The following is a 23,899-nucleotide window of genomic DNA, read 5'->3' as shown; positions in this document are numbered from 1 at the left end:
GTCCCTGTCCCCGTCGTCGTCATCCCCGTCGTCGCCGCGCCCGTCGCCGTCCCCGTCGCCGCCCCCCGTCGCCTCTCGCCTCGCGGGTGAGCGCGCACACACACACACACATACATTTTTTGTTTTTTAGTTATACAAAGAGTTAGAAATTTTTCTGTTTTTTAGAAATTGTTAGAAATTTTTCTGTTTTTTTAGGAATAGTTAGAAATGTTAGAATTGTTAGAATAGTTAGAAATGTTAGAATTGTTAGAATTGTTAGAAATTTTTCTGTTTTTTAGTTATAGAAATAGTTATAAAAAAGTTAGAATTGTTAGAAAATTTTCTGTTTTTTAGAAATTGTTAGAAATTTTTCTGTTTTTTAGAAATAGTTAGAAATGTTAGAATTGTTAGAATAGTTAGAAATGTTAGAATTGTTAGAAATTTTTCTGTTTTTAGTTATAGAAATAGTTATAAAAAAGTGAGAATTGTTAGAAATTTTTCTGTTTTTTAGTTATAGAAATAGTTATAAAAATGTTAGAAATGTTATAGAAATGTTAATTATATAAAAATGTTAGAAATTTTAGTTATCAAAATCCAATCGTTAAAAAATGTTACTTTTTGCGTGCATATAGCTAGTATTTGTTCTCGACGATGCCCGGCCCGCATCCTCGCCGTCTACCCGTCCACGACGACGTCCGACTGACCCATGTCCGGGACTGGGCTCCGCCGAGCTGGCACTGGGAGGTGCTGCCTGGAGGGGCGCGCCGCTTGATGAGGAACCCGGCCCCGGGTTCCATTCTCGTAATAAAGGCCCTGAAGCAGGCGCAGGGGACTAATCTGTGTGCATTCTGCGTTTGCGAGAACATTCGCATGATGGCGCCCGAAAGGAGCAGATCTCAAAGACAGGAATGGATACGCTTGTTAGAACACTATTCACAATTTTTACACCATTATCGATATCTAGTGACACAACTAATACACATGCATATTGATCTCCTTCTTAACAGTTCAAAGAGGTGCGGGACAAGCTCCTAAAAATGGAGCGCGTAGAAGCACTTCAAGAGGAAATAGCGGAATTTTTGCTCGACCAGGTCATAAATCCAAAGGGAGAATACTATTACCCGCTACCGCCCCCATCGACCAGGTCATGAACCACTTTCAATTGTCATCGTGCTCCGAAGGCACCAATTAGGCTAATGCCACGGGCTCCGAAGGCAACATGCATATGTAGGAGAAATTGTATATAGCTATACATGTGTGTATGTGTGAATTAATATGGTGGTTTGTGAGACATTGATGATATATATATGATTGGTCTACTAAAAATTCTATTTATATATATATATATATATGCATAACGTGTACAATGTGTAGTATCGTAAAATACTAGCAAACGAAAAAGAATTAAAATGGAAAACACAAAATTAAATGAAAAAGAAATCATAAAACCAAAAACCCCCCAAACATTTTAGTACCGGTTGGTGTTACCAACCGGTACTAAAGGGCTCCCGGCCCCCGAAGCTGGCTCGTGCCACGTGATTGCCCTTTAGCACCGGTTCATGCTGAACCGGTACTAAAGGGAGGGGGGACCTTTAATGACCACACTTTAGTCCCCCCCTTTAGTGCCGGTTATGAAATCGGCACTAAAGGGCCTTACGAACCGGTGCTATTGCTCGGTTCTGCACTAGTGTATATTAGCTGGGCAAGTGACATAGTTCATTGATTTTCTTTCTTTCGTTTTGATATGTATATACCGAGGCAAGTGAGATGTCTTTCTGGTGGCCACTGTCACATGGAAACCTCTGGATGCTTGCTATATTATCACTGTGACAGTAGCACCCGCCTCTCCTATGAGAGAGATATAAAAAAGTAAATCAACAATAGATTACATGTAAGATTTTATCCATATGACAACGATAAAGGGTCGATTTCAGCTAACACGTATGGCTATTCGTCGACACAGAAACAACAACACTCCGTTACACGATTTTCCTATTTTACATACCCGACGAACATAAAGCACACGGTGTATCTAAGTTTCAACAAAGTGGATTTTTTAACATTCATAGAAAAAAAACACTCATGAAGGGTCACTCTTGACCCGTCACGTACACCCATTTATCGACACGACAACCCTTTTCTCAAAGCGAATCAACAAATACACCCCGTTTCACGACTTGCCTATTTCGAAGACCCAAAAAACTGCAATCACACGGTACCTCAAGTTCAACAACACGTTTTTTGTACCATTGATAACAAAAATCTCCGGCAGCCCAAAAATTAACGAGGAAATAATGAGGAATTATTCCGTCAATCTCCTCTCCAAACAAAAAGAGAGAAGAAGAAGATGCTCTGACAAAAAGATCACATTGCCAAAATTAGCCAGAGTGGCTCACGCGGACGAGAGCCGAGAAAAGAAGCTTGAAGAGGAATTTGACCTGAAGCCTCCTGATCTGATTGCAACGCGGCGACCTGCAAAAACCCAACCAGTTTCCATTTCCAGCCAAGGAGCAAAAACTTTGCGGCCTCAAAACCCTAGGGCCCAAACCCCTCCGTCGGATCCCGGCCGTTCGCCCGCGGATCCGACGGTCCAGGTCGCCCGGCCCGTTGTACTTAACACAGCCGCCTTGCTTCCTTCTCTTCTTCCCCCACGAGAACACACGCGCGCACGCATTGGTAGCTGCGAGGGGAGAGAGAGAGAAAGGGGAACGGAGCTCGAATCCCTCCCGAATCCGGCCCATTTCCGGCGGTCTGCGGGCCGTAGAACGACGCGCCGCGCCTGATTCGGCCGGTCCGGGCAGGAAAGGGCCGTTCTTGGCGCTCGCCGGGTTCTTGTGAAATCTTGGGTTGGGGTCGAGGACGGCGGCGGGCGCGGTAATGGCGGCGGGGTTGTAGGGGGATAAGGCTGCGGAGATCTTGTTTGGTTTTGTTTGTTTGGTTGGTGTGGTGGTGGGGCTGTTTCTTTCTTGCTGGCGGCGGCGGCGGCGGGGGTGATCGATCCGATGGTGACGGAGATGGCGACGCGGGGAGGGGGGGAGGCGGTGTGCGGCGGGGGAGGGGGCGGGGAGGAGGGCGAGCGCGGGGACTTCGAGCTCTTCCGCAGCGGCTCGGCGCCGCCCACGGTGGAGGGCGCCATGGCCATGGCGTCCGGCGGCGGCGGGGAGGTGCTGCTGGACGACGAGCTGCGCGCCGACCCGGCCTACCAGAGCTACTACTACTCCAATGCGCACCTCAACCCGCGCCTCCCGCCGCCGCTGCTCTCCAAGGAGGACTGGCGGTCCGCGCAGCACCGCCTCCGCTCCTCCTCCTCCTCCGCCGCCGGGCTCGGCGGGATCGGCGACGGCCGGAGGGCGCCCGGGGACGGGCTCGTCGGCCTGCCCGGGATCGACCACCCCCGGCAGCGCGGCTTCTCCGGCATCTTCCAGGTGGTGGTTCCTTCCTCCCAGCAAGCAAAGATCTCGTTTTTCATCTTTCGTTTTCACCATGCTGTTATTAGTAGGTATTGGTTCGGCAGTGCTGTGTGTTATGACTTGCTATGAGTGAAGTGGACTGGAAACACTGGGGTGTGCGGCCGGTGGTCAACTGAATAGTCCAGGTTCATACAGTATGTGTGTATGAACTACCAGTTCACACCTTGCAGGTTGCAGCTGGCTACTTCACACGGTTAACTGAATAGTGCAAAGTTCATAGTACATCATGAGTCTAGTCTTGGTCTTGCAGCTGTTTGATTTATCGATTGGGTGAAGGCACGCTTCTCAGTGTGATTTGAAGTGGCATATATAGGAATGGTCTGTACTCATAGCTTGCAGGGTGGAACAAAGAGACGCTATTCAGTTTGAGTGTTGAATAGTGTTGATTGATTTATGAATTCTCAGCCAGTTTTTCTTTCTTTCGTAGCATTAGCTCGGATGGGTTATTGTAACTGTTATCACTAACAGTTGCTGAATATCCTTTTCATATTGACTGGATCATGAGAAGCGCTGAGGTTCCTGGATAACCTATCTGAATTTACTGGATCATGAGAAATGTTCTCTAGGTCTTCACAATGTTTCATTTCTATAATGCCTGTTTGTGCATCTATGCGTCTGAATAACCTCAAGTATTTGTTCTAGCATGTTTGTTTCAGTTTGCGATTCGTGTTGGATGAACCAGTACCTGCATTAGGCCAGTAGAACGAACCTTCCAAACTCTGGCTTCCTCACCAGTATATACTTACTTCACTATTCCTGATCATGTTTATAGACCATCTGTCCTGGTTCCATGTTACAACTGCGAACAATCTAATTTGGACAGTTCTATTTCTATTCAGTTTGATATTATGCAAGGCGGCTTATCTGATCTGTACAATTTGCTGTAAATGTTCCAGGAGGACTCGAATCAACGCGACATGGATAGACAGAGTGCCAACCACAACCGCAATGATTTCCTGGATTCTTCTGGAATGCAGTATGCTCTACATCGCGAGACTGGATCTATGAGCGGCCTGCAGCGTGAGAGCAATGAACAGACCATGGCTGATATTCGGAACAATGAGTTGTCATCACATGCGTATGCATCTATTCTGGGGCCTTCACTCTCTAGAAGTGCATCCCCTGATCCTGAGCTTGTGAGGAGGGTACCAAGTCCGTGCCTGCCTCCAATTGGTGTGAAAGTTGGCGCTTATGATAAAAAGAGTAATGGTGGCTCCTCTTCTTTCCGCCGCAGTTCGTCTGCTGTTGGTGAACCTGATGATCTGGTGGCTGCTCTATCTGGGATGAACCTGTCATCGTCGAGGGCCGGTAATGGGCAAGCTATGGACCAGTCTAAGCTCTACCAGGATGTTGATAATGCCAATAGGTTCCTTTTTGATCAAACAAGTGGCAATCAGCAGCACTCCTTCATGAAACGTCCTGAGCAAGGGCATTTTAGGGCACCTGAGGGGTATTCGGCTAATTCAGTCAATTCTTCTATGATGAGAAATCAGATGAATGCTGGTAACTTCACATCATCTGACAATTCCTCAGTTGGATCTGGCTATGCTTCGCCTAGGATCGGCGCAAGGTCCCCAGGAGGCACTTTATCTTCTAGACAAAATTTAGGTGGTGCATCTAACTACCTGGGCTACAATGGAGTTGGAAGTCCGACTGGAGCATCTTCCCTTCAGATGCCTATCGATCCGTTATATGTTCAGTACCTTGCTGCCCAAGTTGCAGCCAGTTATGATGATCCTTTCATGGCCGGTGGACATCTAGGAAATTCTTACATGGATTTACTTGGTCCTCAGAAGGGTTGCCTTAGCCCACTGCTTCAGTCACAGAAGAACTATGGCTGCTATGGAAATCTTGGATTTGGCCTTGGTTATGGCGGTAGCCCTTTGACGAGTCCTGTTCTGCCCTCTTCACCTGTTGCATCTGGTAGCCCACTTAGGCACGGTGAACGCAGCATGCGCTTTGCATCAGGCACGAGAAATTTTGGTGGTTCTTTTGGTTCGTGGAATCCAGATCTGGTTGGGAAGATGGAAGGCAATCTGATGCCCTCACTTCTGGAGGAATTCAAGAGCAACAAAAGCAGAACTTACGAGCTCTCTGAAATAGCCGGGCATGTCGTTGAGTTCAGGTACACTTCTGCATTTAATGTGTATGAACATTATAACATAACAGCATGTAAACTGTAATGATTTGTAAGTTGTATCACACAAGCGCACCATCCAGTTATTGTTACTTCGTAGTCAGTAGTCAGAGCTATTTCTTTCATGGGAACAAGGCATAGCATGAACTGCTATATTGCATACATGAAGAAATATATATGGATAAACTGAGCAAAAATGAGGAATAATAAGATTAATGTTCTCTTACAGATTGTTTCTACAGCCTAGTGATAATTATTAAGAGTACTCCCTTAGTGTGCATATGCATCGTACAGTCTTAGGGGCAAATACCCAACAGAAAGCACACTAATCCTCCTTCGTTCTGATCACTCAAATAATGAAAAGTGTTTTGGCCATTCCATTTTAGCAAACACCTAGCAATATGCTTCTATGTCCCTCTCAAATGTGCATGTGTGGGTGCACACACATACTGCACAAAGTCGATAAAAATTATGAAACATATTTTTGTAGTGTGGAACACGCATGAGCATAATGCATTATGGCACCTAACAAAATCCCCAGTGTGTCTATTTAACAATGTTCAGCAGTTTGCACAATTTTGCACAGGGTACTGACCCCCTTAATTACTGCTGATTTCTTATTCATGACTGGAAGTATGCAGAACTGTAAAAGATATATCTTCTTGTATGCTTATTTAGTTTACCAACCATTGAATATTTTGTAGTGCTGATCAATATGGGAGCCGATTCATACAGCAAAAGCTTGAAACAGCTAGTACTGAAGAGAAAGACATGGTTTTTTCAGAAATTATGCCTCAAGCTCTCACATTGATGACTGATGTATTTGGAAATTATGTTGTTCAGAAGGTATGGGAAGCTAATTTGTTTGAGGTGATGGCCTTGACTCTAAGTATATGGTACTTATCCTTATGGTCTGCCTTATGTCCAGTTTTTTGAGCATGGAAGCACTACTCAGATAAAGGAACTCTCTGATCAGCTTATTGGGCGTGTCCTTGCTCTTAGTCTTCAGATGTATGGATGTCGGGTTATACAAAAGGTGCTTATCAACATTTTCAAGTTAATTTTATCTGATAAGTAGGAATTTCTGATTTCTAGACTTCTTGCATGGGCGCATTTACAATGACCATCTTTTTTATGTATTCCCATCGCTTGTTGAGGTTAGATATACAGTTTTATCAATCATTGAAATAATTGTTAGTATGACTATGATTACCAAACCACCTCTTTCCACTAGCATATACAATAGAGGATTTCTGGAGCAAACAATGTAGCTGTTATTTCAGAAGGCATCAATGTACAGATTAACTTGTAAACTGTCGCATGATCCTTCTCTGCTTAACCATACCCTCGTGTATATATACTTACAACTATGTTAAACCTTTTGCACACATACCTAAATACATAGATGGCTGGGAGAGTAAAGGCAGCTTGAGTCATTTGATGATACATGTGTGCAGGCTATAGAGGTCGTGGATTTAGCTCAGCAGACTAAAATGGTTGCTGAGCTGGATGGACATATCATGCGCTGTGTACGTGATCAAAATGGTAACCATGTAATCCAGAAATGCATAGAGTGCATCCCTCAGGACGTTATCCAGTTCATTGTCTCAACTTTCTATGGTCAAGTTGTGCTGCTATCCACTCATCCATATGGTTGTCGGGTTATACAGGTATGCTAATACTGCATAACATGCCCCCTTGATAAATTCATTCTGAAGTTTACAATTAATATGTCATAATCTACCTCGCTCATTATCATGTAAATTACCAGAGGGTGCTGGAGCACTGTGATGATCCCACAACACAGCAGATAATGATGGATGAGATTCTCCAGTCTGTTTGCTTGCTGGCTCAAGATCAATATGGTAACTATGTTGTTCAGGTGAGTACCACACACATCTTTTTGAACATTCTTGCATACCTTGAACTTATCCAAGCTTCTACTGTATTTTGTAGTCGGCTATTTTGTGCAGTATCATCTGAAGGTTATCATGTTGTTCTAATGCTTGAAAATTACTAGTAACTGCATGTTAGTTTTCCTTTTGTACTCCCTCTGTTTCTTTTTATTCCGCATATTAGGTACCAAATTTATATTAGAAAATATCAACATTTGCAGTACCAAATAATCCAATATGAAAATATACTCCATGATGGATCTAATGATATTGATTCGGCATTGTGAATGTTGATATTTTTTTTCTATGAACTTGGTTAAACTTCAGATAGTTTTGACTTAAGACAAACCTAATATTCTTATTCATTACTAAGACGTGGACTTTACACATCTTTTTTCTTCAAGTGTCTTGCAGTGAACTGCACTAGTCTGCCTTCTGTTTTGGGTAGTAGCATCCGCAGGCTGCCGCACTGATCTTTCTGCTTACTGTTTACTGTTTAACAAGTGGATCTGTATTTTTTTTTGTAGACTGCTTACCGTTTGCTTTTTTTTGATGAATACTGAGATCTGGACTTTGCACTCTCAGTTCTGAGATTTTTAACCTTTTATTCCCATTTTCACAATACTTTGTTTCTGACAATGCTTGCTGAACTTTTACAGCATGTTCTGGAACATGGCAAGCCACATGAGAGAACTGCTATCATTGACAAGTTAATTGGGCAGATTGTGCAAATGAGCCAGCAAAAGTTTGCTTCAAATGTCATTGAGAAGTGCTTAGCTTTTGGTAACCCTGTAGAGCGGCAGATCTTGATTGGTGAAATGCTTGAGTCTACTACTGAAAGTGAACCTCTTGAGGTCTGCGTTCTTTCAACATTTTTTACCAAGCTCCCAAGAGAATCTACATGCCAAATATTTGTTAACCTTGCTGATCTACATGCATATGTCCTTGTAGGTAATGATGAAAGATCAGTTTGCAAACTATGTGGTGCAGAAGGTGCTGGAGACTTGTGATGATCAGCAGAGAGAGATGATCCTCACAAGGATCAAAGCTCACCTGAACACACTGAAGAAGTACACCTATGGGAAGCACATAGTCGCGCGTGTAGAGAAGCTAGTTGCTGCTGGAGGTATGTTTTGTCATAAATATACACAGATTCAGCATGAAGATCTTACATATGTTAACCATATGTCTGTCTTGCTCTTGTGGATGCAGAGAAGCGCCAGGGGCTTCAACCAGCATGCACCGCCGCCTGAAGGCGGGACTATGCAGTTGTACAGCTAACAGTGGCTAGGTTTGCGCTCGCATTTCCCCCCAACAACCGAAAACCCTATAAGATCGACTAGTAATGGTACCGGCATGAATAAGATACAAATCTTGGTTGCACTGGAGAGAGTGTACATTCTGTAGCTGAGGAAGCAAAGACTAATCTGAGAGACTAAGCTGTAAAGAGGAGGAAGAGGGTGGAGTATGTTTAAACATGTTACTCTGCTCACTGTACAAATTTAGCACTAGAGAAGAGAAGAGAGTGAGAAAGCTGTTAGCTGTCGTAAAAATGTCGGAGTTGAGAGCCGCTGCGACTACTTTTTTAGTTATCCTGTTGTGTGTCTCGTGTCGATAGAAGCAAACAAACCATGATGATGGCTTGCTGTTGTTGTAAGATAAAACTCTTTTCTGCAGTTTAAGCTGAAGTTATTAGTATCAGCTTTGCTGAACTGTTGAACAGTTCGTTGTATTAATGGAGTGTGTCGTCTGTAATCTAATCCAGGATGATGATATGCATGAGTTAGTTTATGTTCTTGCCAAGTTTTTCTCTCACCAAGATTCATGGTGTTTGGTATTTATAGCCAAGCAGAACTCATACCTGTAGGATCTGAAGTATACTGTGCTAGTTACTGTTTATTGGAGTGTGTCGTCTGTAATGCTAGTTACTGTTTATTGCTTGATTTTAAAACCTTGCAAATAAATTTGGATGTAGCTCGAATGGTAGGTGCACGTGTAGGCTATGCATATCAGATAAAATGTTAAAACAATTTTTGAAAATATCTTGGCATTAAACTATTTCATATACATTTCTTATGCATTAAATATGTTTGGCTGTGCATGGTGGTAATTCTAGGGCAGAGTAGGAGGGTAGGCTCAAAGAAAGTTACTGAGCTAAAATTGCGGCAATGAACTGTCCATGCTCTTGTGTAATTTAAATTTGCACATCAACAGTTTTGTGTGATTCAAATTTGCACATCAACATGGGAATGAAAAAAAATCTCAAGGGGGTCATGTTTTTTGCCAATGGAATAAGTATTTTGAGATCATATCCAAAACTTGCATTCATAAATTTAAATTTCTCATAAATATGTTTAAGAAACACAGCCCCAACATAATCAACTATTTTGATCATGGACACATCTAAAACGCAATGTTGTCCCCACGCGCTTAGGGCATTCATCAAATCAACCCCCAAGACTCATTTGTTGCCCGACGTCCCCTATTCTTTTTAAAGGCGGATAAGTGGGACTTCTAATTTCGTCGGATGAATAATCATTAAGTCCTCTTTCCGGACAAGACATATAAAAAGACCGGTGAACTGATATTTTAGTGAATCTTTGAAAGATAGATTTTAAAGAAGCAGATGATGTACGTCGTCGCCGCCACGTGCTTCCGCTCCCGTGAGCCGCTGCCGCCATGCATCGCCGTGCTCGCGCGGTCGCCCCGTTTCGCCAGTGCACCAACGCCTCCACATCGGGTCACCGCCTCACTACGTTATCGGTGGTGCCTGCTGGTACACCGCCTCGCCGTGCTGCCACCATGACGGGCCACCGGCACACATATCAATGACATGTGGGTCCTAGGCCATTGTTTAACTAAAAATAGAAGAAAAACAACTTTCCATAAATTATACTATCCTCCCTTGAAACCTCTTTTACGGGGAGATTTTGTAGGAGCTGTTGGAGTTGCTCTTAGGAGGCCAGCACCGCACATGTCCTCTTCTTCCCATGTCGGCCCTCATGCTTCTTTTGTTCGACTTTTACCTCTTCTGATTTAACTATGTGTAGGCTAGAGCTGAAACCAACTAGAATACATATAGAGAAAATGAAAAACTATGGAGAATGATCCAGTTAAATCGGCACAAATATATAGCCCTTTCTGTCACCGTCGGATTAGGCTTCATTTGGCTTTGAGACGGAGCTTTCAAACATATGAAATTCTAGTAAATGGTAAAACTAGTAAATTCTAGTAATTCCGGACGTAGGGAGTAGTTTTTATGTAACAGTTCCAACAGTAAATCACACTTTTTATTTTTGAATTAAAGAGCTCAGATTTCATTGATCACGAAACTGATAATACACCCTCAGGTTTATCCGGTTCAGCTTAAAAACAGAAAACACCAGCATGTCATGGGCTAGCCCTCCCATGTAACAACATGCAAAACAGAGGAGCAACGATGGCCCTCAACTAAAGCAAAGCAAAGCTATCCTTGTAAGGACTTATTCATTACAAAACCAAGCAATATCTCTTTCTGCAAGTGACTGCCATTTAAAAGAAGTTCATCACACAACTTCCAGCAAAGTTGGAAACCTTTGCACGGCCAGCACCCACCCAAAATGTTTGAAACATTCATCTCCGATGCCACCAGCAGTAACCCCACCGTCCCGCGCCCCTGCTACCTGCATGTCGTGCAATTCTTTTCTCTGTAAGATAGACCAATAGAACATCTAATATCCACAGGGAAAATATTTTTCAAGCAATTATGATTCCTTGTTTTTCCATCTAGATCACTATAGCGTAGTTGGTCAATAAAACGACAAGCTGAGCTCTAGACGTCAGAGAAAGATGGAAAACATAATAGGCAAATATCTGCTACATACCGAGAGCACACCTGACGCAAGGTGAATCCCTCTGGGTCAGAAACCAGTTCTCCTCCTCTCCTCACACAAATCGTCATCATGAGCATCTTGGTAGATTCAGAGATCAGAATCAATGCAGAAAGTAATAAGGTCAGTCCGTCATTGAGAAAAAAACACACACGTAAGTGCACAAGTAATTACTTAGATGCAGCGTGAGTACCTTCTGCTATATCCGGGATCATCGGAATATAAATCCTGGGATGGTTGGGATGGGCGTCGAGGGCGTGCCTCACCGCAGCCTCCGCTTCCTTTGCCTCCCCAACCCTCGCTCCACCACAATACATATAAACCCTGACACGCCCCTGAAGGGAGAGCAGGTTCCCCTGCAGGCCCAAGTCGAAACCACAGTTTCCATCCTCTTTCGCCACCCGCACGCCCAGGCTGAACCTAACATCTTCCGCCCTCGGCAAAGCTCCTGGTTCAAAAATTATCTGCGCTGCTGACCCACAATCCAAGTAAAACTCTACCATACAGCGGAACCCATCTGCACGGATGACTAGCAGCCGTTGTGTTTGGTGGGTGCTCGTTATCCAGAGAAGGCGAAGGGACAACAAACCCCCAATGATTTCCACGTCCTCCTGCTGCACTTCCTTCACTGAATAGAGGATTAACTCAGAGAGGTTCGAGAGATGCGAGGGGTCTCTCTTTATCCACCCTCGCAGTGCAGAGAGTTGGCTGGGCATCCTAGACACAAATTTGCGGAGATGTACAGGAGGCACCCAGCGTTCTCCCAAGAGATCCATCAGTTCAAAAGATGTTTCTTCGGAATTGTTACCAATAATTAGAATTTCGATGTGATGTAGGTTGCACAGAGACTTCACGAAACCTTCATACAAATCCAAAGTACCATCCTTGAAGCGAATCTGAAGCTCCCTCAGCTTTGCCAGGTTGCCAAGCTCTTGTGCAATAATGTTCAGAGAGACCAAGATCCCCCTCAACACTTCAATGGATGTAAGATTCTGCAACACACCAGGAGTTGGAACCAACTTATAGAACCAAACATTTAGGTAGATTAACCTTCTCAATTTAAAAAGAGTGGATGGCAATTCATCTAGCTCATCATTCCTTACAAGATCCAACACCTCCAAAAATTGCAGGTTTCCTATCTCAGCCGACAGTTCCCTGATTTGAGTACCTGCTAGACCAAGGTACCTCAGGTGGATTAAGTGTCCAACACCCTTCAGGTTAAGCTGCAGGCTACTATTTTCCCCAAGGTCACAGTTCGACAGATCAATTACACGCAGAACTTCAAACATTGACAGACTTGGCATGGTACTAACAGCAGGTGGAAAGATAGTAATTGACCTCACTCGTGACATACTCATGATATTTGTGAGAGGCTTGGCTTGATGATCTTCCTTTTTATTCTGAAGGGACAAACGGCGGACATTACTTTGTGAAGATATGCTATTCCCAGTGCCATCCAATACATTAACAAACTTTGCTTCATGTGACAAGTTGCGGATAAGGTCTAGAACCATATCATGTACACGGCAAGCATGTACCTGGCCTAGTTCATCATATATTGGCTGGATCATACTTCTATTAATGAGCTGGTTGAAGTAGTTCAATCCGACCAAAAACAGGCTGGTCCCTTGATCTCCATGGTGGACAAATCCTTCGGCCACCCACTTCCATATCAGTCTATTTCTATAAATCTCGCTATCTTCTGGATATATACATAGGTATAGTAGACAAGTTTTCAGATGGGACGGTAGATTATAATAGCTGAAAGAGAGTATTCTCCGCATCTCCTCTAAACTATTATCTTCTGTTAGTCCAGAGCCAAGGGATTGGAGCAGAACATCCCACTCACACTTTGGTTTCACCTTCTGGCCACCAGCCAAAGCACTAGCAATAGTAATGATGGCTAGTGGTACCCCACCACATTTCTTCAGAATATCTGTAGACACTTGTTCAAATTCATTTGGACATCCACTCTCGAATGGAAATATTCTTTTGTAGAAGAGTCTTCTGGAGTCATCAACAGAAAGTGGTTCCATTTGATAAACCGAATCATGGTCCGACGAGCAACATGAATTGGAGACACTGACAATGCGGGTTGTCGTAATTAGTCGACTGCCTAGATTATTCCTGTTGGAGAAAGCAAAGTTGATGTGTTCCCACAATTTTTCATCCCATATATCATCAATTATGACAAGATACCTACATTAGTTCAGAGTATCAGTGTAAGGTATATACATATCACAAAGTTGAGAATCATATGAATATATGGGTAGAAATATACAACTATAAGGGCATATATTTAGAAACAAACTAGTAAGAAGGATGCATCTCAAACTCGATAATCTGATTCTCATGAAGCATGCATTATGAGCCTCCAATCAGATGATGAACAAAATGAACAAATATTTAAGATTCTAGGGAGTAAAACACAAATGGCAAGTTGTTGGATCAATGACCATACGTAAAATACAACCAACTTCAGAAATTCAAATGGTCGGGTAGATATATCAAAAAGTCCCTGGTACAGATTGGCCCACTAATTTAATGTGACAGCTAATGAACTTCTTGGAGACTTAGATTGTGTGGCATTATCCTTTCGTCTATATTTTGCTGATATCAAGTTTTAGAAAGGCATGCATGGAAATATAATGTGATAATGAAGAGACAATTTAACTTGTTTGGTCATCAATATTCAATAAAATGTAAATATTTTAGGAACTTTCAAGGGCAGCATTTGCGCACATTGCCACCCTTTAAAATATGTGCTTTAAATGGGTGGGGTAAGGAGAAATATAGAAATAAGTTTGATTTAAATGTTTGTAACATTTATCTTCCTCTTTTCTTCCTTTCCTTTTGGTGTATTATTTGTTACAGTTGTCACTACACTCACTTGGTGAAATGTAAAATGTTCAGATGGATTGCTTCGACTGATGCCAGTAAGTTCAGCCATTGCAATGAATACAACAAGAAGTACTTGCCAACTATTTTTATAAAGGATGGAAAAATCTAGCCTATATATTGTAATGAATGCAACAAGAAGTACTTGCTTATTATTTTGACAATGGAGGGAAGAATATATATAAGGTTTACAGTCTAGTGCAAACTGCATATGTCGGTAAGGGTGACCTTGATGAAAAAAGTATTCTGAACCCTTCCGCGTGTGACATCAAATATATTTATACACTATTACAATATTACTTGTACAACTAGCATAGGAAACAAAATTGATAATAGTTTTAATTTTTTCTGTAAGTGATGCATACCTCTTGTTCTCCAGGAATTGATGAAGCTTTTTAATAAGATGATTAACATCCAGTATTGAAAGATCTGACTGAGGGTTGCCGTCGCTGAGATCAATGAGGATATCCCTTAAAACCTTCTTCATGTCAGGGTTCTGACCGACGGGAACAAATGCCCGACAATCGAAATCACCTTTAATCTTGTCGTATACTGCTCTAGCAAGAGTGGTCTTGCCCAACCCTCCAAATCCAACAATGGAGACCTTCTTTAGTCTGTTCTTAGAGGCATCATCACCCTCCATGGAGAGCAACCTCATGAGCTCCTCATCCCTCTTCCCATATATGCCAACTAGCTCTGTCGCTTCTGCGTACAAAGCTCGAAGACAAGGATCAATAGTAATTGGTTCCGTAGGATTAGGAACAACTACCTTGTTCCTGTCACGCCTAGCTGCCACCTTCTGGAGTTGCTCCTGGATGTCCTTGATTGCGTGAGCTATCCCATACTTATCCTTGACTTTCTTCAGCAACTTGGTCGTCCTCTTCATGAGCCCCTTGAATTTGTTTGTGGCGTCGTCAGGCTGAATGTGGTCGACTCGTACGAGGAACTTGTCAACAACATCCTCGATGACGTAGGAGAGCTCTCTGACATCATCGGCCCAGAGCTTGTCTTGTTTGTCGAGCTGGTCCCGCGGCACCTCACCAATCTTGATGAGGGCAACGTTCATGCTCTCAAGCTCCTTCAGGAGGTCCTCGATATTTTTCTTGACGTTCTTGTGCAGCTTGTACTCCCCCACAAGTAGGTCGGCCAGCTTGGGGATCAGCTTGGCAATGGCACCCGTGACAATATCCATGAGAGCTCGCTGGATCAATCAGCTGGAAACCTGCAAATCAATTAATTTAGGGATCTGTAACACAATCCGAGCTCTAGAACTGAGTTGCTAAGCCAAATGGGTGAATGTAAGGATCTGGACCAAGCCCACCCACCTTTGATGCTTCACAGGAGAGCAGAACACAAACGGCCGACGGTCGCGCTGTGGGCACCAAATATCTTATAAGAACTTATAGCCGGGTCAGTGGATTCTATGCATGGTGCTCTGAATAATGACCGGAAACCTGCAAAATAGATGAATAAGGGGAGCTGTAACCCAATCCAAACTTAATTTCAACGAGCTCCTCTAGAACTGAGTTGCCAATCCAAACTGCGAGATTCGGACCTTTGATGCTTCACGGCAGAGCAGAAAACAGTCGCGGCGTCAGCGTCGGATGGCAGAGCAGAACAGAACAGAACAGAACAGAGCAAAACACAGCGGCTGCATAGAGGCCGCTTCACTCGATCTGGATGAATAAGTAAGAACTTACAATCTAGCAAATCAGCAGATTAATAAGAAGAGAATAGCAAGAAAGATGGGAGGGAAAATTTTACCAGGCCGCTAGCATGGTGCTCTGAATAATCACTGGAAACTAGCACCCTGGATTCAACCAACGCAAATCGATGAGACGTCAAGCAGCAGGAGAAGTAATAACTTTTTAGATCCAAGCATTGCTACTTTACTGGAAACAAATCGACAAGAAACATACCCGGAGGTTGGATGAGATCAGCAACAAGGCGGATGGATCTGTTCAAGGCAGCACAATGGAAGCCGGGACAGAGGAAGTCCAACAGCGGTCAAGAGAGTAAACTGCTTGAATACATTGGTACTCCGTACTAGATAGATACAGAGCCCCACGACCCCACCCTGGAATCTTACTGGAAACTCGGCGGTTCTTGCTTGCTGTTCCACTGACACCCCGGAACCAGGCAACACAAATCAGACATTCAAGCATGAGAACTTCCCTTTTAGATCCAATAACTTGTAAAAAAACGGTCAGAGCGCCGCCGATGGAGAAAGAGCAGAGGAAGACTCCACCTTTTTGTGCTTCACGGCAGAGCAGAACACAGCGGCGGTGGCCTCGTCGGACAACGAAGCGAAAGCGGCGGCTGGGCACCAGAGGCCAGATCCGTGAGGGGACTAGACGGCGCTTCGTGGAGGTCGCTTCACTCAATCTGCAAGTATAATCTGGGAAATCAGCAGATGAACAAGGAAGGTCGGGATGTGGAAGATTTCAGTAGCAAGAAAGATGAGACAAAGTTACCAGGTCAGTGGATTCGATGTGTGGTGCTCTGAATAATGACCGGAAACTCAGTGGTTCTTGCTAGCTGTTCCACTGCCACCCCAAATGATTCAACCAACACGAATCGATCAGACTCCCAAGCAAGCAGTGAAGCAGGAGAAGTAAGTTTTTAGATCCAAGCGTACTTTACTTCAGCTGGAAAGAAATATACCTCTGTGGATGCTCCACAGGTGTCAGGGGCGGAGATTGGATGAGCTCACCAAACAACAAGGCGGATCGATCTTATTCCAGGCAGCGCAATGGAGAAGAGGAGGACTGAGATGAGAGGAAGGGAGCACTCTGTCGGTGGTGGAGATGAGGACTGAGATACAGAGGAGGACCAGCAACAGCAAGTCAAGAGATACACTTTTGGCCCCCAAGATGCCTCTGAATAGTACTGCTTTTGGCTCATGTAATCATTCAGTGCAGTGGGTCATACAGGGACAGTGATTCAGAGACAATAATCAAGAGATATGAACCGGATGGATGCCGGAGGCTCCTCAGCGATTTGAGCTTCTCGGCCGTCCGATCGTTTTCTTGATTGCGTTCTGGCCGTTGGATCTCGGGCTCGGTCGTCGTGGGCCGTCGGATATTTACCGGATCGTTGTGAGCCGTTAGATAAAATTCAGTGCGCCCCGGTCGTGCCACCGCGCGTAATTCCAGCGCCCCCACGAGGGCATTTTCGTCATTTCACCTGGTGGGAGAAATGCCCAATAGCGCTGAGGTGAGTCCGTGGACAGCGAGCACCGGATCGTTCCCCTCCCCCTCCCGCTCGCTCGCTCTCCTCTCCTCCCCACACCCTCCCTCGAAACCCTAGCCGCCGCTACCCATCGCGCCCTACAGCGCCGCCGCTCTCGCGACGCCGTCGCTGCTCTCCTCTCCCTCTCTTCGACCCGAGCCACCGCCCTCCTCTGCGTCTCCGACCTCCTCCCCATGGGATTGCAACAGAGCCCCCCAGCAATGACGACGAGCAGCAGCGGAGGGAGGACGAGGAGCACGACGGCGGCGGCGGGGAGCAGCAGCAGCAGGCCAAGGCGGCGCTACCCTTCTCCGCCATGTGCGTGCGGATCTCCCGCAACACCTACCCCAACCTCCGCGCCCTCCGCAACGCCTCCCACGTCGGTCTCACCGACGCCCCACATGTCAAGATCTCCGAGGGCGACTTCGGACACATCCGTGACGACGTGCCCCACCTCGCTGACTACTACGTTCCGGTGAGCAGCCCCCCTCCCCCTAACCTGCTCCTCCTCACTCGACCGCGAGTCATGGTTCGCTGTGACCTGCGGGTGCCATCGTTTCAGCTCGTGGTGATTGGTTTTGTGCGGTGCAGCTTTAGCTAAGCGACTGTCAGTACGAGCGAAATGATCCGACGCTGATTTGGCTGGAAACGTGACCGCGATGTGTGCGGGGTTTGGTCGATTTGGGATTTCTGTTGTTGAGCCACAAATACAGAGTGCTTAATGTCATCTCAATTTTTCTTACGTTCCAGCTCCACTATTAGTGTTGTTAAGCTGCTGAGAATAGAAAGCAATGTAGCAGGAATACAGAAGTTGAGGTTTTCATTGCTTTGGTCATACAGTTTTTTAAACTATATACTAGAAGAACAGGGTACTCATTCCTGCCTTCTAAGAAACTATGTAATTGACTGCTCATGTTGGTTGTAATACATTGCTAGACACAGAGTTGTACATTTTTCAGTTAGGTTTTTGCAAATCAAACTATATCCAACAAGGCATCTCTCCTTTTGAAACACGAACACTCAACCAGGGTACGCTACGCCCCTCTCATGTTCCTTTCATTTTTTCCTTAGTTGGGTTCAGAGATCATTGCACAATAAAACTGATCGATAACATTTTCATTGTGGTTCTCTAATCTTTTGAACTTGTTAGAAGTTTTCTAAAATCCAATTGTTTGTTATTTTTGGTGCTTTTCAGGTGACCCATTGCAGTTCAGAGATGGTTTATATGAATTGTTTATGATCTAGGCCGCTACCAAACGCCTCTGGAGAGCAGTATACTATTTCTGCATTTACCAACACGTGAGTCCTTGCTCACATGGATTACATATTCCTATAGAAAATAGATTACTTTGCTAATAGAGTATTGATGAGTCTGGCTAGATTCTTTGCTCACACGGACTAGATATTCCTATAGAGAATAAATTTCTTTGCTAAAAAGTATTGATGAGTATGGCTACAGGAGATAGTGATTCTTTTGTAGCTCTTGATTTTGCTACTTATGCAAGGTTTTTGGCTTTAACCTTTTTTTTGGGGGAAAGATCATCCTTTCTGCACTTTATTCCCTCAAGATAAACTGCGTGATGGGATGAGTATGCATACAACACAACTATTGAACCAATGACCATGCTTGAATATATATTAAATTAGACATATTTTTTTAGTTATGACCTTTTTATCATTCTGAAGGTTCTTTATTCTAAGGTGAAAAGGGATTTTTGATTTTCCTTCTGCAATCAAAGTATCGTATCATGATAGTACCTACACGTCATGTTGAATGCTATAAAGAACATGATCAATTGGTTTCACAAGGAGATGAATATGTACCATGGTTTAGGAAAAGAAAATATGTTGTACGTATGCATTGGTAATTGTTCCTCAAAAAGATGCTGGTTAAACTGAGTCATATTTTGTATCTTGGTTTGTACCCTGCCTAATATCCTAATATTGAACGTGAACTTCAGATATGGAGTATTGGTTCTCCTGATCCTAACTTCACATTAGATGGCCACTCAAAAGGCGTGAACCGTGTTGATTACTTCACCGGTGGTGATCGACCATTTTTTATTACTGGATCTGATGATCAGACTGCAAAGGTGTGTCATCTGCAATGAATTGTGCTATTGTGAGGGTATATTGGGATTGATCTGACTTATTACTCAATTTGTTGGATCAGGTTTGAGATTACCAAACCAAGAGATGTGTTCAAACACTTGAAGGACATGCACACAATGTGTCTGCTGTCTGTTTCCATCTAGAACTACCTATTATAATTACTGGCTCAGAGGATGGCACAGTTCGCTTGTGGCACTCTACAACCTACAGGTACTCTCTTTCTCTCTCATACTATGATATTGCTTGGAGATGATACTACCAGTGCGCTCTCCGAAAACCAGCTTTGTTTTACTAAAATCTATTTAGTTACACGCAAATACAGTTACTGGCCGAAGTTTTTTTCTTCTACATGTTTTTCGTTTGCAATAATAGTAATATCTTCTGCACTGGACTATACACATTCGTTATTTCCCAACTCATGCCAGTTTATTTCTTTAAATTGGAAGTGTAGATAGTGCCTTGTTCATGAATCATGAGCAAGAATGTGGTCTATTCTTAATTCTTCCATTTCTCCCAAGCATTTAATTATTTCTTTTCTTGTAGAACAAGTGAATAACACTTTGCTTGATGCACTTACAGGCTTGAGAACACTCTTCATTATGGTCTTGAGCGAGTTTGGGCTTTAGGATACATGAAGGGGTCAAGAAGGTAATGAATATTTTGCTCTTCCTCTATTTCAGTTCTATGGTAATATGGTCAATGTGATGGGCCAATACACGAATATGTCTTCTCATCTGCTACTGAAGCTCCACACGCACTAACAATCCATTTTCTTTTTCTGCGACACAATTTCCTATATTGTGACAACATTGTGTATCTGCTAAACTGTTTCTCCCAAAAAATTCTTCACTAAAAATGCATAGTTCATGCTTTTATTTATTGTTCTTTCCTTTCAAGTTAAGGTAGTGATATATGACATTTTAATTTTTATAGGATTGTGATTGGATACGATTTAGGGAAAATTATGATAAAAATTGGCCGTGAAGTTCCAGTTGCTAGCATGGACAACAGTGAAAAAATCCTATGGGCAAAACATAACGAAATCCAAACTGTTAGTATCAAGACTGTTGGTGCAGGCAATGAGGTTCTTCTTCTTTGCCATGTTAAATGTGCAGGATTGTGAGTTACTTTTGGTGTAACCACAGTTTTACATTTAGATATCCTATTATTTCCGGCATTTACAGTTGCTGCGGTATAATAAAGCTCTTCTACTGAAGTGAAATGCATAAGTTCATGATTAGTATTAGCACAATATGGAATTGAGTGTTGGTTTTGAATTAAATTTTGATGGTTTAAAGAAGTGTGCATGAGGTTGTTATGACTTATGGATAAACACGTCATACGTGCCTTGATATTTTTGCATGTTGCCTTTACATGAAACTTTAGGAGATAGGCTCCTCTAGGATTTATATAGTTTCATTCTCTCAGTAGGTTAAGCTGATTTGCCTTGTCGCCTGTTCTTTCTTCCTGTACGTTTGTCTGTTCTTCCTTGATTTGGATCTGGTTTGTTTGCAGGTCTGTCGTTAGTTTAGCTGCTATGTCGGATCTGATGCTGTTTTCGCCGATATATAGGTATGCATCCATTCTGCTCCCTTTCTAGGCCGCCGTCTACTGCATATATTTGATTTTACCTTTGATTTGCTGCAGATTTGTTTGTTGCCTCTTGTTTCACGTTCTTCCGGTCGATCGCTTGCTCGATCTGTGCCTGGACATCATCTCCATGTCGCGGCTTCGTGAACGGATCTTCAGGTCGACCACTCTTCTCCTCCTCCTTACTCCTCTTTTTCCCTAGGTTGGTGTTTGTACATCGTGGCGCTTTTCTCCCCACTTGATACAAGAACGATTGTATAATTTCTTTCTATGCACTTCATCAAGCACATAATTTAACTAAAACTTGTGTTTGTTATGGGGCCTGCATTTGTAATGGTTCATTAAGGTATCTTCAGTATTTTTTTGTTTCTTTCCCTGTTTTGTCTTTCCCTGTTTTGTCATCTTTAGTATTTTTTGTTTCTTCATACGTGCATTTTTATCGTCCCAACAATCCACTGGCCTGACGGGCACGCCAAGGCACACATTTAATTATCAGAAGATGGTTCTGTTTTTATGGGGCCTGCATTTGTAATGGTTCATTAAGGTCACCATTGAGCCGCCTTCTGTACTTTAGAGGCGTATTGTGCGGCTACACGTTTGTGTTTTTTTATCCATTCACCCATTGCAATGTAAATTCAAGTTCTTGGATTTTTATTTCTTGTTTCTTCTTTTTGGTGAGCGAATTGGCTAATTGAGCTATTTTCCTCTTGGTTTGTTGCAGCAATTGGGAAGGATCGTCCTGTATTATCTATCATGGTTATTAGCTAGCAAGAGTGATGCCACAAGTGGATCTGCCCAGTAAATTTGTTAATTACTTCCTTGCAAGAATGAGTTGAGTTTGGTTTCTAATCCCTCAAGTCTATTCAAGATTGCCCATTTTTTAGTTACATACAAATATGCACCTTGATTGCTATGCATAATCACGTAGGTAATTCCATCTCTTTTTGTTGATGCTTTATCCCGCTTGGATCATATATGCTTCTGTATAACACTGATTGAGGTGGACAATTATAAATTTACTACACGCATATAAGCTTTCTATACATAGATAACTAGAGCATTATAAAGTAGTGTGTCATGTTCTAATTATAAATGAAGAGAAAGTTAAGAACTTTGTAATTACATAGTAATCATGGCTAGATCGTAGAGGTTAGAGATGTACAAATGATTGATTAAAAATATATATTTATATTTGCAACAACACAATGGATCATGCCAGGTAAATATTTTTGTAGAATATAAGTCAGGTTTAGAACTTTTGACCACGACAGCTGAAAAACCAAAGTAAATCCATCGTATATATTCAGTATAATGTATATTTAGATATTCATGGCGCTGCATAAGCTTAATTAAGTTCCCTGGGAGCACTAGCTGCTCGTGTATACATGTATTTCTTGATTCTAATAAGATGCAGTCAATCTTTGAAAATACAGTAAGCACCTGTCATGAAATTTAGAACTGGCGTGATGTGTCTCTATGTTAATAACTATCATGCTTGCGTAGCTGGTTGATTTATTTGATTATAATCAAATTGGACCGTCATAATTTTAAGATCGTGATTATTCAGATGAAAAATGATCAAAGAAATACATGTACCAAAGTCACATCTGTTTAGATCATGATTAGGCATACAATTGCTCCTTCAAATTATTGTGATATTGTAGTGCTCTTTAGTATTATGTATTGTGGTGCTGCACCTCCTTTTCTCTTCTTTCCTGGACATATACTCTGCACGGGAAGTTACCTATTGCCCGCTACACCTTTCTATGAACTTTTGTTAATAATCTGCCTATAATTATAAGAAAAAAATGCATGAATGTATATAGCTTTGCACCAGGACACTTTACTTTTGCTATGACCTGTCATTTTTGTGAGCTGCAGACGATTTTGGCATTGATGTTCTCATGCAAGTCATCTTATCTTTGCAAGCCTACTGATAGAATACACTCAAGATAGGACACCACATGTCACTCCTATGTTTATAAGCTTATAGAAGCAAACATTTTCATTATCTTTGGCACTTATATTGTCATAATATTAACTTGTGCAGCAGAGTTTTAAAATCAGAATGGGGCAATAAATGTGTCCACTATGACAAAGTGAAGACAAAACGAATGCATCGAGTTACTAATGCAGTGGTTTTCAAGGTTGGACATTGATATCAACTATGATTATTTAATAGAGAAATTCTGTTCATATGAAGCGAAAGAAAAGCATGCAGTACCTTACATTGACAGTGATTATTAGGCCATTGTGGTACTTCAAATTCTGATAAAGAATATATATCATGACCGAGATTTGGGATTTGGAGAATCTCAATTCTGATATGTACATGCATCTCCTTTTATTTTGTCACGCTATTGAATGTTCTGATATGGGACTACTTACTCTGTATATCTCTTATATATAATAAAATTGTCTATATGTAAAGTTTTCCTATTTTAATTCTATTATGTTGATGACGAATGGTTCTGGAATTTGGAGATTAACATTTCATAATCTCATGTGCTAAATTGGATGCTACCTTGCTTCCAGCTTTTATAATCTCATGAGCCTGTTGAACTCAATGATGTTATTCTTCTGGACAGAGTAAATGTTTCTTCTTACTCTTGAACACTATAATCGGTTGCTCTGTTACATGTGTTTCCAGCAGCCATCTATCAAAAAAAGCTACAGTTTTGGATTGTTGATCAATCATTAATTGTTCTGCTATGTATG

At 42.6% G+C, this 23,899-nt stretch overlaps 2 protein-coding genes and 2 long non-coding RNA genes across 9 annotated transcripts; 3 read left to right on the top strand and 1 right to left on the bottom strand.

The window, feature by feature from the left end:
• The first annotated feature begins 2,618 nt into the window (after positions 1–2,618).
• Positions 2,619–9,284, top strand: LOC119359301 (pumilio homolog 3-like). Its single transcript, XM_037625568.1, has 9 exons — positions 2,619–3,404; positions 4,346–5,574; positions 6,291–6,432; positions 6,515–6,622; positions 7,044–7,256; positions 7,358–7,468; positions 8,141–8,335; positions 8,433–8,607; positions 8,694–9,284. The coding sequence occupies exons 1-9, from the start codon at positions 2,982–2,984 to the stop codon at positions 8,732–8,734; spliced, it is 2,637 nt and encodes an 878-aa protein (XP_037481465.1). The 5' UTR covers positions 2,619–2,981; the 3' UTR covers positions 8,735–9,284.
• A 1,474-nt stretch (positions 9,285–10,758) lies between these two features.
• Positions 10,759–17,136, bottom strand: LOC119359271 (disease resistance protein RGA5-like). 4 transcript variants are annotated; one of them, XM_037625540.1, is made up of 11 exons: positions 16,913–17,136; positions 16,723–16,794; positions 16,497–16,633; positions 16,168–16,369; positions 16,013–16,058; positions 15,804–15,924; positions 15,574–15,702; positions 14,614–15,470; positions 11,544–13,549; positions 11,345–11,430; positions 10,759–11,143 (listed from the first exon to the last, which is right to left on the bottom strand). In XM_037625540.1, the coding sequence occupies exons 8-10, from the start codon at positions 15,438–15,440 to the stop codon at positions 11,381–11,383; spliced, it is 2,883 nt and encodes a 960-aa protein (XP_037481437.1). In that variant the 5' UTR covers positions 15,441–15,470; positions 15,574–15,702; positions 15,804–15,924; positions 16,013–16,058; positions 16,168–16,369; positions 16,497–16,633; positions 16,723–16,794; positions 16,913–17,136; the 3' UTR covers positions 10,759–11,143; positions 11,345–11,380. The 4 variants fall into 4 exon arrangements, with proteins under 4 accessions (XP_037481437.1, XP_037481443.1, XP_037481456.1 ...); XM_037625546.1 differs by having other exon boundaries at positions 11,356–11,430; XM_037625559.1 differs by lacking the exon at positions 15,574–15,702.
• Positions 17,137–17,864: 728 nt separating this feature from the next.
• Positions 17,865–21,129, top strand: LOC119359312. Of its 3 annotated transcripts, none has more exons than XR_005172456.1 (6): positions 17,865–17,954; positions 18,675–18,778; positions 19,441–19,572; positions 19,653–19,801; positions 20,171–20,239; positions 21,107–21,129. It is a non-coding gene; the product is annotated as an uncharacterized LOC119359312 (long non-coding RNA). The 3 variants fall into 3 exon arrangements; XR_005172461.1 differs by lacking the exon at positions 21,107–21,129 and adding an exon at positions 20,548–20,701; XR_005172465.1 differs by lacking the exon at positions 21,107–21,129 and adding an exon at positions 20,525–20,543.
• Positions 21,130–21,559: 430 nt separating this feature from the next.
• Positions 21,560–23,611, top strand: LOC119359328. Its single transcript, XR_005172472.1, has 2 exons — positions 21,560–22,105; positions 23,232–23,611. It is a non-coding gene; the product is annotated as an uncharacterized LOC119359328 (long non-coding RNA).
• The last annotated feature ends 288 nt before the right edge of the window (positions 23,612–23,899 follow it).

Source organism: Triticum dicoccoides, chromosome 1A (genome assembly GCF_002162155.2).
Source record: "Triticum dicoccoides isolate Atlit2015 ecotype Zavitan chromosome 1A, WEW_v2.0, whole genome shotgun sequence".
Lineage (NCBI taxonomy): Eukaryota > Viridiplantae > Streptophyta > Magnoliopsida > Poales > Poaceae > Triticum > Triticum dicoccoides.
Note: the sequence above shows the minus strand (reverse complement) of the source record. Positions and strands in the feature narration are given on the sequence as shown.